The 15271-nt window shown below is 49.9% G+C and overlaps 1 protein-coding gene across 2 annotated transcripts in view; it reads left to right on the top strand.

Annotated features, from left to right (window-relative positions):
• The first annotated feature begins 3721 nt into the window (after window positions 1–3721).
• FCHSD2 (FCH and double SH3 domains 2) overlaps window positions 3722–15271 on the top strand; it is a 179653-nt gene continuing 168103 nt past the window's right edge. For both annotated transcript variants that reach the window (XM_069759415.1, XM_069759414.1), the window contains exon 1: window positions 3722–3986. In XM_069759415.1, coding sequence (XP_069615516.1) covers window positions 3936–3986 — 51 coding nt within the window. In that variant the 5' untranslated portion in view covers window positions 3722–3935. The remainder of the gene's footprint in view (window positions 3987–15271) is intronic.

Below are 15271 nucleotides of genomic sequence, written 5' to 3'. Positions count from 1 at the left end.
CCCCATCCTGGTCCCTTCTTATAGTAATGTCCCCATTCTGGTCCCATCTTATAGTAATGTCCCCATTCTGGTCCCATCTTATAGTAATGTCCCCATCCTGATCTCTTATTATAGTAATGTCCCCATTCTGGTTCCATCTTATAGTAATGTCCCCACCCTGGTTTCTTCCTATAGTAATGTCCCCATCCTGGTCCTTTCTTATAGTAATGTCCCATATACTGGTCCTTTCTTATTGTAATGTCCCCATCCTGGTCCTCATCTTATAGTAATGTCCCCACCCTGGTTCCTTCCTATAGTAATGTCCCCATCCTGGTCCTTTCTTATTGCAATGTTCCCATCCTGGTCCTTTCTTATAGTAATGTCCCAACCCTGGTTCCTTCCTATAGTAATGTCCCAACCCTGGTTCCTTCCTATAGTAATGTCCCCATCCTGGTCCCTTCTTATAGTAATGTCCCCATCCTGGTCCCTTATTATAGTAATATTTCTATCCGAGGAAGCACCTTAAGAAGAAGAGCTGACTTTGGCGGCTCGCTGGGCGCGACTGTCTCATGGGCCCATGTGTCGCATAATGGAATCTCAGATGCCACACGTGGCCAGTCGGCCGCATATTTGAAGCTCCTGGATTATTGTATCAGATGCGTTTAGTTTTAGAGTCCTCTCTTTTTCCATCTTCAGATACATCAGATGCAGGTTATTACATGAGACCTCTTTCGTAGTCCTATCAAACCTTATTTTAGTTTCGGTCACATCTGGCACAGGTTGTGGCAGGAGATGCGTTTCGCGTGGAGCACAACCCTCGCTTCAGCTTCATTTATATCCGATACAATCACACGGGTTATTACATGAGATTGGAGTCAAGCTTTAGCCTAATTTACATCTGATATATGCTGATGAGCAAAAGAATCCACATCTCACCATCCACCACTGAACTCTGAGACCGCCATCATTTTATAGACAATCATCTTTTCCATCTTATACATAAATGTGACTTGTGACTATTTAGCATATGAAAAGCTATGCAGATTCTCGTCATGTCGCTGCATTGTTATTGTTTTGCTCCTGGTGTTGGGAAAATCTGTTTCTTCCTTTGTAAGGGGATGAAGAGAAGAATGGACTTCAATGGGGCTGCGTCTTCCGCTCCGTGTCTGGAACCACCGGGGCAGATACCAGTGTTCCCGGGGGAGAACTTATCTGTCCTGGACCGACCTTCCCATGTGACAGAAGGGGGCGGGGACAGGTCAAAAGGCGACAGGAGTCCGGGCGGGAAAGTGCAGGGTGCAGGAGAGTGAACTGCCAGTCACTAAGCGTGAGGGCCCCCCGACCGAGGACGCAAGCAGAGAGGCTTGACACCGTGAGCGCCCCCCCAGACTGACGCTGACCCGCCAGCCTCCGTGACTGGAGGAGACTCCCCTGACAGGTTAGAGGCAGATGCTGGCAGGCCCGGTGAACAGAGTAGTAGGCCTCAGCCCCTGAGAGGAGTATTTGGACTGACCGAGGAGCGCAGCACCGTTCCTTGAGTGACTCGTTCCTGTGGTGACTCGTTCCTGGGGTGACTCGTTCCTGGGGTGACTCGTTCCTGGGGTGACTCGAGCAGGACCTCGCCTCACCCCACGCCATCCTGTTACCTGCTTTGGGAACCATATCTTCGGACCTGAGAGTTAATGTGCCGCTGTTGACGTGCCAACATTGGAGAATTAGACCCTTCAATCAAGCCTCCTTCGGACTGATCCGTTTATACCTGCCTTTTGATTATTTCCCTGAAATACTGTTTTACCTTTTAATTGCTGCATTTAATTCCCCCCATCCTCTCCTCCCTGCGTGGAGTGGTAATCCCTGCTAATAAATCTTTAATTCTTGGTCTGCCTCAGATCCGTGGCGACATCCTCCATACCTGCAGATTATTACACCTTTATACTACAAATCACAACCTGTTCTCGCATTCCCTAAAAGCTCAGTGCGTTATTAGGTCGAGAAACAGCATCATCCAGCTCATCGGTAGCACTCTGTCGGCCAAGAAAATTGCCAAACTGCATCATGTACATCAATATGAAATGAAGTCCATCCATCAATTCAGAAGCCAAGAGGTGGACGTCCAGACAAAATATCGGAGTCATCAAGTCATCACAAGGTCTATCAGTTCTGCAGACAAACATGGAGTCATCAAGTCATCACAAGGTCTATCAGTTCTGGAGACCAGCACGGAGTCATCAAGTCATCACAAGGTCTATCAGTTCTGGAGACCAGCACGGAGTCATCAAGTCATCACAAGGTCTATCAGTTCTGGAGACAAACACGGAGTCATCAAGTCATCACAAGGTCTATCAGTTCTGGAGACAAACACGGAGTCATCAAGTCATCACAAGGTCTATCAGTTCTGGAGACAAACACGGAGTCATCAAGTCATCGCAAGGTCTATCAGTTCTGGAGACAAACACGGAGTCATCAAGTCATCGCAAGGTCTATCAGTTCTGGAGACAAACACAGAGTCATCAAGTCATCACAAGGTCTATCAGTTCTGGAGACCAACACGGAGTCATCAAGTCATCCCAAGGTCTATCAGTTCTGGAGACAAACACGGAGTCATCAAGTCATCGCAAGGTCTATCAGTTCTGGAGACAAACACGGAGTCATCAAGTCATCGCAAGGTCTATCAGTTCTGGAGACAAACACGGCAGTGGAGGAGGCTCATATGCTTCATGATAGTGAGACCACAGATGTCCAGGCAAGCACCGTGTGATGCAGGTTACACAAGTCTGGAATGGTGGCCTGAAAAAAGGTGAAGAAACCTCAACTTCAATATCGTCATAAGATGTCGGCTTGAGTTTGCAAAAAAAGTATGAAAATTGGACAGGAGAAGATTGGAATGAGGGTTATTTGGAGCGAAGAGATGAAAATCAATAGACGGCCCTGATGGGTACAAATGGGTCTGGAAGAAACAAGGGAAAAAGGGGCTAATGGATCGAGAAATTAAAGGAAATGTCAAATTTGGTGGAGGAAGCCTGATGCCATGGGGTTGTTTCTCAGCCAAAGGCGTTGGGTACTTGACCAGGATCGATGGTGGTCAAGTTGGAGTTGACCTTTATATTAGCCTCATCATATAGAATACAGGATATTACGAGACGCGTTTCAGGTTTGGATCGATCATTGCTTTAGCTTCATTCACATCTGATACCGATTATTGTAGGAGATCCCTTTAGGGTTAAGTCCATATCAATCCGATTATTATACAAGACGCGTTTTGGAGTTGGCAGGCCCTTTTTTTTTTCACAATTACAGGATTTATCATGAAAAGTTTTGGGGTCAGTTCACACTTTTTTTTTTTCCCTTGATCTTCATTTACTTGCATTACAAGGATTATTGTTTGAGACGCGTTTCGGGGTCGGCTCGGCCATTTCTTCCCCTTCATCCGACACAGGTTGTTTCTAGAGATCCAACACCGTATAAAATATAATGGAGGGAGTCGTTCTCTGATTATTCGCAGAGGTCATCCACTGACTTCACTCATCTCCCACCATGTATCGGTCATGGGAATTGGCCTGAAGGGGTTAACTGCCCCTGTGGTCGGTCTGGAGTTTCCTGGGCGCTGTACCCCGCTGTGGCCGCCAGGAGGCGCTGTAGAGCTTCGCAGCCTAGACTGCAGTGACAGGCCTGCCCCTCTCTCCTCCCATAGCTCCTATTACAAGCTGGGTGCCCCCTCCCCCATCATTGGCTATTCCTCCCCTCCTCCTCCTGGCTGTGTGTCTGCTGTGCCCAGTCTCCAGTCTGTCGGCCCTTCATGGAGCCCCCTGGACTCCTGCGCTCTGTCTGCTCCTCCTGACACAAAGAAGCCAGCAAGCAGCTGCCCATCACCTCCCTGCCAGGCACCAGAGCTGGAGGAGCCCGGGGAAGGAGGGAGGCTGCCCCCTGGACCCCTCACACAGCCACCCCTGGGATTTATGGTGGCTTCTCGGCCCTCCTCAGGCACCATGCAGCCCCCTCCAAGAAAGGTGAGGGGGGAGAGAAGGGGCAAATAGAGGGGTGGGGGGCTGCCCTGGCCCTCCCCCAGGTGCAGGCTGCAGGCATTCTTGTGTGCTGCATTCCATGTGCATTGTGTGTGCTGTAGAGGAGCCTGCAGCTGACACACTGCACCGACCTGACACCAGCAACTTCCAGGCTGATACAGTGTAACACTGGATGATGAGGGTGTGCAAACAACCTGCCCAGGGCTGGACACATGCAGGGGGTTCATGGAGCTTTCCCAGATCCCTGCATGTCCTGAGTGCAGATTGATACAGTGGAGCAGCCTGAAGTTTATCTGCAGGACAGATAGATACAGTGTGCAGCCTGGATGCTCCATGGTGAGGTGACACATTGTAGCAACTGAGATTTCTGGGCTCTGAAAGATGATACATTGTAACTACCTGGTGTTCTGCAGGAGAAGGATGATACATTGTAACTGCCTGGGGTTCTGCAGGAGAAGGATGATACATTGTAACTGCCTGGGGTTCTGCAGGATTGGGGGGGGGGGGGTCCAGGATGATACATTGTAACAACTTGGATTCCTGAGCCCTCCAATATGATCCTTTATCACTACCTGGTGTTCTGCAGGATGATACATTGTAACTACCTGGTGTTCTGCAGGATACAGGGGGATACAGGTTCCAGGATGATACATTGTAACTACCTGGAGTTCTGCAGGATACATTGTAACTACCTGGTGTTCTGCAGGATACAGGGGGTTCCAGGATACAGGTTCCAGGATGATACATTGTAACAACTTGGATTCCTGAGCCCTCCAATATGATCCTTTATCGCTACCTGGGTGTTCTGCAGGATGATACATTGTAACTACCTGGTGTTCTTCATGATACAGGGGGGATGCAGGATCATACAATGTAACTACCTGGTGTTCTGCATGATACAGGGGGGATGCAGGATGATACAATGTAACTACCTGGTGTTCTGTGTGATACAGGGGGGTTTGCAGGATGATACAATGTAACTACCTGGTGTTCTGCATGATACAGGGGGGATGCAGGATGATACAATGTAACAACCTGGTGTTCCGCATGATACAGGGGGGATGCAGGATGATACAATGTAACAACCTGGTGTTCTTCATGATACAGGGGGGTTTGCAGGATGATACAATGTAACTACCTGGTGTTCTGCATGATACAGGGGGGTTTGCAGGATGATACAATGTAACTACCTGGTGTTCTGCATGATACAGGGGGGATGCAGGATGATACAATGTAACAACCTGGTGTTCTTCATGATACAGGGGGGTTTGCAGGATGATGCAATGTAACTACCTGGTGTTCTGTGTGATACAGGGGGGTTTGCAGGATGATACAATGTAACTACCTGGTGTTCTGCAGGATGATATATTATAACTACCTGGTGTTCTGCATGATACAGGGGGGTTTGCAGGATGATGCAATGTAACTACCTGGTGTTCTGCATGATACAGGGGGGTTTGCAGGATTAAACAATGTAACTACCTGGTGTTCTGCATGGTACAGGGGGGATGCAGGATGATACAATGTAACAACCTGGTGTTCTGCATGATCAAGGGGGGTTTGCAGGATTAAACAATGTAACTACCTGGTGTTCTGCATGGTACAGGGGGGATGCAGGATGATACAATGTAACAACCTGGTGTTCTGCATGATCAAGGGGGGTTTGCAGGATGAAACAATGTAACTACCTGGTGTTCTGCATGATACAGGGGGGTTTGCAGGATGATACAATGTAACTACCTGGTGTTCTGCATGATCAAGGGGGGTTTGCAGGATGAAACAATGTAACTACCTGGTGTTCTGCATGGTACAGGGGGGTTTGCAGGATGATACAATGTAACAACCTGGTGTTCTGCATGATACAGGGGGGTTTGCAGGATCATACAATGTAACTACCTGGTGTTCTTCATGATACAGGGGGGTTTGCAGGATCATACAATGTAACTACCTGGTGTTCTGCATGATACAGGGGGGTTTGCAGGATGATACAATGTAACTACCTGGTGTTCTGCATGATACAGGGGGGTTTGTAGGATCATACAATGTAACTACCTGGTGTTCTGCATGATACAGGGGGGTTTGCAGGATCATACAATGTAACTACCTGGTGTTCTGCATGATACAGGGGGGTTTGCAGGATCATACAATGTAACTACCTGGTGTTCTGCATGATACAGGGGGGTTTGCAGGATGATACAATGTAACAACCTGGTGTTCTGCATGATACAGGGGGGTTTGCAGGATCATACAATGTAACTACCTGGTGTTCTGCATGATACAGGGGGGTTTGCAGGATCATACAATGTAACTACCTGGTGTTCTGCATGATACAGGGGGGTTTGCAGGATGATACAATGTAACTACCTGGTGTTCTGCATGATACAGGGGGGTTTGTAGGATCATACAATGTAACTACCTGGTGTTCTGCATGATACAGGGGGGTTTGCAGGATGATACAATGTAACTACCTGGTGTTCTGCATGATACAGGGGGGTTTGCAGGATCATACAATGTAACTACCTGGTGTTCTGCATGATACAGGGGGGTTTGCAGGATGATACAATGTAACAACCTGGTGTTCTGCATGATACAGGGGGGTTTGCAGGATCATACAATGTAACTACCTGGTGTTCTGCATGATACAGGGGGGTTTGCAGGATCATACAATGTAACTACCTGGTGTTCTGCATGATACAGGGGGGTTTGCAGGATGATACAATGTAACTACCTGGTGTTCTGCATGATACAGGGGGGTTTGTAGGATCATACAATGTAACTACCTGGTGTTCTTCATGATACAGGGGGGTTTGCAGGATGATACAATGTAACTACCTGGTGTTCTGCATGATACAGGGGGGTTTGCAGGATCATACAATGTAACTACCTGGTGTTCTGCATGATACAGGGGGGTTTGCAGGATCATACAATGTAACTACCTGGTGTTCTTCATGATACAGGGGGGTTTGCAGGATGATACAATGTAACTACCTGGTGTTCTGCATGATACAGGGGGGTTTGCAGGATGATACAATGTAACTACCTGGTGTTCTGCATGATACAGGGGGGTTTGTAGGATCATACAATGTAACTACCTGGTGTTCTTCATGATACAGGGGGGTTTGCAGGATGATACAATGTAACTACCTGGTGTTCTGCATGATACAGGGGGGTTTGCAGGATGATACAATGTAACTACCTGGTGTTCTTCATGATACATGGGGGATGCAGGATGATACAATGTAACTACCTGGTGTTCTGCATGATACAGGGGGGTTTGCAGGATGATACAATGTAACTACCTGGTGTTCTTCATGATACATGGGGGATGCAGGATGATACAATGTAACTACCTGGTGTTCTGCATGATACCATGTAACTCCCTGAAGGGTTTCCAGGATGATACATTGTAACAAGTTTGATTCCTGAGCCCTCCAATATAATCCTTCATCGCTACCTGGGGGGTTTGTAAATTCCTGCACATTTTCAGGATGCTGAGGATACATTGGAATTACCAGGGTTTGTTTTTTTTTTTGCAGAAGGCGGATGATACATTGTAACAAATTGGTGTTCAGCACAAAGATACATTGTAACTAGAGTTAATATGTTCAGAAACTATCAGCGAATCCGAATTTGCCATATTGGTTCCCTATTTGTGCTGAATTTGTCTGACGATCGTTTCCGAACAGATTTGCTCTTTTCTACTCCCCATTGACTCCAATGGTAAAAAAACAATATTCACGGGCGATCGTAATCCAAATTTTGGAAAAATGTGCTCGTCTAATTGTAACTACCCGGGAATTGCATCATGATGGTGGTTACAATGTATCAAAATAAACACCATCGTCCTGAAAAAGTCCAGGTAGTTACCAGGCATCTGATGTCTGATACATTGTAACTACCTGTAATTTTGCAGGAGGAGGACGATGATACATTGTTTCCTGAGCTTTGTATCATGCTGATTCTCCATACATTGTAGCTACATGGACTGTTGCTGATTTTGATACATTGTATCACCCGCCTGGCCCTGCGGATGCCTGGTTGCTGCAGTTTCCACCTCTGATACATCCGTACTGACAGGTGAATGCAGATCCTTCCATCCTGGGCCTGTGGCTATTCACAGGTTTGTCTTCCTGGCCTGCAGGCTGGAGGTGGCTGCTGAATCTTCCTCCATTGGATGATGCATTGTTTCTGTAGGATTATGCAGAGTTGCATCCAGGGATTATAATCTGCATCTTTCCCCAGTCTTGATCTCTTCGGTCACCAGTCTCCAGGCTTCTGCTTCCACATTGTAGCCATCTAATCTGTGTGTGACCTGCAGACTGTATGCAGGGGGATTATAGGAGGCGTATGATGGGGCCTGCAGGATGCTGCAGATGATTACATCCTGGGCCTGCAGATGATCATATCCTGGGCCTGCAGAGGTTTGCAGCGTTTGGCCGGGGTCTCGCGGCTGAGCCAACGTCAGTAGGGGTCTTGCAGCCTTATTCTGGACACCTATGGTCACAGGGGCTGCTACCTTTTCCTGTGGATTGTTTGCTTGGTTGCAGCAGGGACCAGTTTTGACATTTGATGCATTGGAAGATTTATCGATATATTATCATAAGATGCACAAATTCATGAATGGTGCCCGGGCCGTGTTTCTATAGACGTGGGTCCTCTGTGAGGCTGCTCTCATCACCAATAATTTATAGAACAAAATGGTGCACATGTTCTCACCAAGGACAATTCATCCACTTCAGGGAGATTGTGTCTTGTTCAGCACATTGCAGGGACGGTAACGTTCCCCAATTCTACGGATCCATTACTCGGGACCCATAGGCTTCCTTTATTATATGCAGAATGTAAGGTGGTCTGGAGACAGGAGGGTCTTCTGGAGAAGTCTCCTATATACAGTTCCCACTGTGGATACATTGTTCCAAGTTCTGTGTGTGAACTGTGCAGATCCAGAGTATCACCTGTCACTACTGAGCGGGCGGCCACTCGCCCTGAGGCCGGGTTTGGAAGACGAGTAAAAAAAAAATTGTCTCTTGGCCATAAAAAGATAAACTGGGATGTTATTACTCACATCTGAATGAGCCCTAAAGGCTGCCGCTCCCAAACGTGTTCCTGCGGCTACGAAGAGGCAGATGCAGATAATGGCGAAGATTGTTGTTAGTAGTAGTAATATCAATGACACGAGCAATGGATCACAACGGTGCAATGCCCAAGTAACCATTAGGGAATATGGCACAACTGTGCCCCCCCCTTGGCCTAGGCTCTGTGCGTGCCCCCCCCCCTTGGCCTAGGCTCTGTGCGTGCCCCCCCCTTGGCCTAGGCTCTGCGCATGCCCCCCCCCTTGGCCTAGGCTCTGTGCGTGCCCCCCCCCCTTGGCCTAGGCTCTGTGCGTGCCCCCCCCTTGGCCTAGGCTCAGTGCGTGCCCCCCCTTGGCCTAGGCTCTGTGCGTGCCCCCCCCTTGGCCTAGGCTCTGCGCATGCCCCCCCCCTTGGCCTAGGCTCTGTGCGTGCCCCCCCCCCTTGGCCTAGGCTCTGTGCGTGCCCCCCCCTTGGCCTAGGCTCAGTGCGTGCCCCCCCTTGGCCTAGGCTCTTCGCGTGCCCCCCCCCTTGGCCTAGGCTCTGCGCATGCCCCCCCCCTTGGCCTAGGCTCTGCGCGTGCCTCCCCTTGGCCTAGGCTCTGTGCGTGCTCCCCCTTGGCCTAGGCTCTGTGCGTGCCCCCCCCTTGGCCTAGGCTCTTCGCGTGCCCCCCTTGGCCTAGGCTCTGCGCATGTCCCCCACCCTTGGCCTAGGCTCTGTGCGTGCCCCCCCTTGGCCTAGGCTCTTCGCGTGCCCCCCCCCTTGGCCTAGGCTCTGTGCGTGCCCCCCCTTTTGGCCTAGGACCTCTGTGTGCGCCCCCGGTGTTTTCGCTGACTTTTTTTTTATTGCAAACTCCAAGCTTTTCAGGAGGATTTGAGGAGCTTCTACTCGGTTTCTGCCCCAAAAACGGAACGAAAACTCAATGTGCGCATGCCGTAATAGCTTTTTTTTGTTTGTTTAAGTTCTTTTTTTTTTGTCTTCTGGCATTAGTTGCCGTCTTTAAAATTGCGCTCACGGGTTAATTAATTTTGTGCTAATTCAGTGAATGTTTTTGTCTTTTACTATTAACTCCCTTTTACAGCAAAAAGTCAAACGATCCACAAAATGATAGCACAAAAAATACTTGCGCACAATTTTCCGGCATAAGAAAAAAAAAATCACTGCGGGAGGAAACTGAAGTTTTTGCAACTTTTTGTAAATGGTAAACAGAAAACAGAAGAAGTAGAAAATAGGCAAAAAAGGTGCAACTGCAAATAATAATTAGGCGCCAAACAAAAGTAAAGAACATAAAATAGGGAAAAAAAGACAGAAAAATAGGCAGAGATGCAGTAATGAAAGCCTCGTCCGGCGGCCATGGTCTGATGTTCCGTACACCTATAACCAGGCTTGTGCTGAACGGACTGATACATTGTAACAATCCGATGATTCCGCGCTGGTCGGGCTCCGCAGGGGATGGAGCCGGCGGCTCGTGCTGAGTCTGCAGGTCCGCACTTGGATAACACTTCCCCCCCTAGCACATGTAGCAGAGCCGTCTCTGCCTGGATAACCTCGGCTCTGCTACATCTGGAGGCTGCGTTTCCTTCAGCTTGATAAAGTTTGATTATCTGGACTGCGCTTTAGTCTACGATGATCCGATTGTTGCTCCTCAAGTCGCGATACAATGGGGTACGATTTCTTTCCACACACTTTTCGGCCTAAACTGCTCATTAAGGGAATAGTTAAAGGGGTATTTGGATAGAATATCCCTTTAATAATCATATTTCTACCTATTTGAAGGCGGTTATCCCTTATCCCTCTGGATCAGGGGTCCAACCACTGGGAATCCCGCTGATCTCTTGCTCGATCGTCGCTCGGTTCATTCCAGCGCTGCATTTGAATGGAGCAGTGGTCGGCCGTGTGCATCGCCGCTCCAGGGATAAAAGTGCTCTGTCTGGCCATAATATGGGGTCCCTGCGGTTGGACCCCCATGATCTAGACTGGAGCATATCCTGTGGACGGGGGATAACGTTTTCCAACCGGAATTCCCCCTTAATGTTTGTACTGGATGCAAAGTTTTGCTTTATCAATATTGAATGAGAAGTTCTGCAACTTTCTTAGAGACTTTGTGTCTTAATTCCTCAAAAGCTCCGCTTGATGTCAGTGAATGACGGCATCCTTGCTCGCCTCCTGAGGCTGAAAACCTGTACAGGGCCAATGATTCTCACAGCTGAAGGTTTGTTACAGTTGTATCCAGTCTGCACATCGGGAGCGCAAATGTCTCCGATTAGTTTGTTACAATGTATCAGTCCGGAGTCGGAAGTAATCTTTCACCTGGCCCCACCTGAGGGTCACACAAACGTTCACATCTCCTCATCTTGGGGGTCTGTATGGGACCAAGCAACTGGATTCCCACTGATGGGATCTACCATAGATGTCGGATCAATATGCCGCCTCCATGGCACGCTTTGCTGGTCGGGAGTCTGTGCCCGGGCTCAGAGCTTTGTATGGTGGAGTGCAGACCTGGGCATGACGAGCAGCCGGGGCCTTCAGAACTGTCTAGACTTGGTACAATTGTAACAAACCCTCAGCTGTGAGAAGTATAAACGCTCAGTGTGAAGGTACCTTATCATTGTAGGATGTAAACAATCATCTTTCCATTCACTAACGATAAGGCGTGATAGAAGCACAAAATTTATTAAGTTTCCCAACTGTCATTACACAATGATTAAGAATGGAAAGTGCACGGTGTTTTGTCAGCAGTTTGGTATCTGTGGGGTTAAGTGTATGGCCCGGTATATTGGTTGTCGGTTCTGGGGTCCGGCGGCAGGTAGGGTCTGTTCCTGCATTGGAGCCGTGTGTAGATTACAGTGAGGATGATATTGTTAGGGTGTGAGTGCGACCACGGTCCTTACCTGCGGAGCAGCGCTCCTAGCGAGGATGTCCCTGATGCAGATGGGAGCGAGGTGCCCTATCATAGACACTCGGGCCTGCTTCCCTAGATGGGCTGCGATAGGACGCTCGGGGCCCGATTCCCTAGATGGGCTGCGATAGGACGCTCGGGGCCCGATTCCCTAGATGGGCTGCGATAGGACGCTCGGGGCCCGATTCCCTAGATGGGCTGCGATAGGACGCTCGGGGCCCGATTCCCTAGATGGGCTGCGATAGGACGCTCTGGGCCCCATTCCCTAGATGGGCTGCGATAGGACGCTCGGGGCCCGATTCCCTAGATGGGCTGCGATAGGACGCTCGGGGCCCCATTCCCTAGATGGGCTGCGATAGGACGCTCGGGGCCCCATTCCCTAGATGGGCTGCGATAGGACGCTCGGGGCCCGATTCCCTAGATGGGCTGCGATAGGACGCTCTGGGCCCCATTCCCTAGATGGGCTGCGATAGGACGCTCGGGGCCCGATTCCCTAGATGGGCTGCGATAGGACGCTCGGGGCCCGATTCCCTAGATGGGCTGCGATAGGACGCTCGGGGCCCGATTCCCTAGATGGGCTGCGATAGGACGCTCGGGGCCCGATTCCCTAGATGGGCTGCGATAGGACGCTCGGGGCCCGATTCCCTAGATGGGCTGCGATAGGACGCTCGGGGCCCGATTCCCTAGATGGGCTGCGATAGGACGCTCGGGGCCCGATTCCCTAGATGGGCTGCGATAGGACGCTCGGGGCCCGATTCCCTAGATGGGCTGCGATAGGACGCTCGGGGCCCGATTCCCTAGATGGGCTGCGATAGGACGCTCGGGGCCCGATTCCCTAGATGGGCTGCGATAGGACGCTCGGGGCCCGATTCCCTAGATGGGCTGCGATAGGACGCTCGGGGCCCGATTCCCTAGATGGGCTGCGATAGGACGCTCTGGGCCCGATTCCCTAGATGGGCTGCGATAGGACGCTCGGGGCCCGATTCCCTAGATGGGCTGCGATAGGACGCTCGGGGCCCGATTCCCTAGATGGGCTGCGATAGGACGCTCGGGGCCCGATTCCCTAGATGGGCTGCGATAGGACGCTCGGGGCCCGATTCCCTAGATGGGCTGCGATAGGACGCTCGGGGCCCGATTCCCTAGATGGGCTGCGATAGGACGCTCGGGGCCCGATTCCCTAGATGGGCTGCGATAGGACGCTCGGGGCCCGATTCCCTAGATGGGCTGCGATAGGACGCTCGGGGCCCCATTCCCTAGATGGGCTGCGATAGGACGCTCGGGGCCCCATTCCCTAGATGGGCTGCGATAGGACGCTCGGGGCCCCATTCCCTAGATGGGCTGCGATAGGACGCTCGGGGCCCGATTCCCTAGATGGGCTGCGATAGGACGCTCGGGGCCCCATTCCCTAGATGGGCTGCGATAGGACGCTCGGGGCCCCATTCCCTAGATGGGCTGCGATAGGACGCTCGGGGCCCGATTCCCTAGATGGGCTGCGATAGGACGCTCGGGGCCCGATTCCCTAGATGGGCTGCGATAGGACGCTCGGGGCCCGATTCCCTAGATGGGCTGCGATAGGACGCTCGGGGCCCGATTCCCTAGATGGGCTGCGATAGGACGCTCGGGGCCCGATTCCCTAGATGGGCTGCGATAGGACGCTCGGGGCCCGATTCCCTAGATGGGCTGTGATAGGACACTCGGGGCCCCCTTCACCATTTGCGGGGTTTGCTTTTTTTTTTTTTGCTTTTTTTTATGTCTTGTTTTATTCGTTGATTTTTTTTTTTTTGTGTCGAGTTCTTCAAAATGGCGCAGGCGGTTCGCGAATTTCTTTTTTTTTTTTTGTCTTTTGCAAATTTTTAGCACAGTCTCATCATTTTTGTTAACATTTTGGAAAGTCTCAATTGAGGATTCTTTCGCAAACTTTTAGGAAACTCCCGAACCTCGGCCCACAAGGAGGAACCTATAAAAAAGGTGAACACACAAGAGACTTCAGATTGATGGAAAAATGAGGCACCTATGAAAAACAGGCGAAAAATAAACAAAACAAAGGTGCAGATGCAATAATGTCCCTGGCCTTTCTCGTTTAGTCCTTGAATTTGGCTACGGTTTTCCTAATCCTGAATGCCAAGATCTCTGCTTGCTGTCAGTGGGAGTCTGCGAGTAGAGACTGAAGAGCTGTGGCAGTCTGGGCTCCGAGTGATGCGTGCTACTTGCACTGATACATTGTAGCAGATGATCAGAATCGGGGCTGAATCTCGCTGCTGGTGACGCAAAGAACTTTTCAGGCTGGATACAATTGTAACAAAGCTGCAGCTGTGTGGTGGTCCCAGCTGTTGGGCGTTTGTCGTGCGGTTGGAGGTGTTTTTCCAGGATGTTTCTGCAGCATAATGTGATAATTGTAGCAGTGACGAGTTCTTGTCCTACCTGTCATTTCCTGAGAGCTATTTCTAGGCCGTGTCCCTGGTTACACTGCGCGGCCGCATGAAAGGAGCTCTGATGGCTGCGGCCGACGAGCCGCGCTCACCTGCCACGTAGGAAACCTGCACATGGAGGAGAGTCCGGGCAGGAAAAGCCCAAATCGCGTGGTGCTGAGTGACGCACCAAGTGCTGCTCCACCTGTGCATGTATCTTCCATTATGTGTAAGGCAAAGATCGACTTTATTACGCCCAAATCAAATGCCAACATTTCAGTTCATAGAACCTTTCTCAAGTCACTTGGGCTCAGTAAAGTCCATTTTTTTTTTCAGTGTAATCTTGCATTGTTTGGAGCGCTGCCTTCCATGTAACTTGTATCATGGAGCAAAATGGACATTTGCTTGGAGGCCTGGCACCCAGGCTCGGACTGGCCCACAGGGTAACAGGGGAATCCCCCGGTGGGCCGCCATGTAGATCTGGGCCCCATTTGGCATAATTCACTTGATTCACTCTGTACAGAATAAAATCAGGATCTCCTCATTCATTAACCAAACGAACCAGTTTATTATTATATAGAGATATAGGTAAATTTGTGAACGGAGGTAGTATAATATTTACATGCAGGTGAAAAGTGCCCCCCCCCCAAAAAAAAAAAAAAAAAAGTCAGTGTTACTGGTGGGCCCTTGTCACCTCAGTCCGACACTGCTGGCACCCCTCTGTAAGTAGCTACTAAACAGTGCAAAAAAAGGGAACAGTAAAATCCCACATCCTAGATATCACTGAATGAAATATTCCAGGTGTAAATCTTTATTCATTACATAGTGGAATGTGTTGAGAACAATAAAACCTAAAAATGATCAACGTAAATCACAATCTAATATCCCACGTAG

Source organism: Ranitomeya imitator, chromosome 3 (assembly GCF_032444005.1).
Source record: "Ranitomeya imitator isolate aRanImi1 chromosome 3, aRanImi1.pri, whole genome shotgun sequence".
In the NCBI taxonomy this organism is placed as follows: domain Eukaryota; kingdom Metazoa; phylum Chordata; class Amphibia; order Anura; family Dendrobatidae; genus Ranitomeya; species Ranitomeya imitator.
The sequence above is the reverse complement of the archived record's forward strand: the minus strand, read 5'-3'. Positions and strand labels throughout refer to the sequence as shown.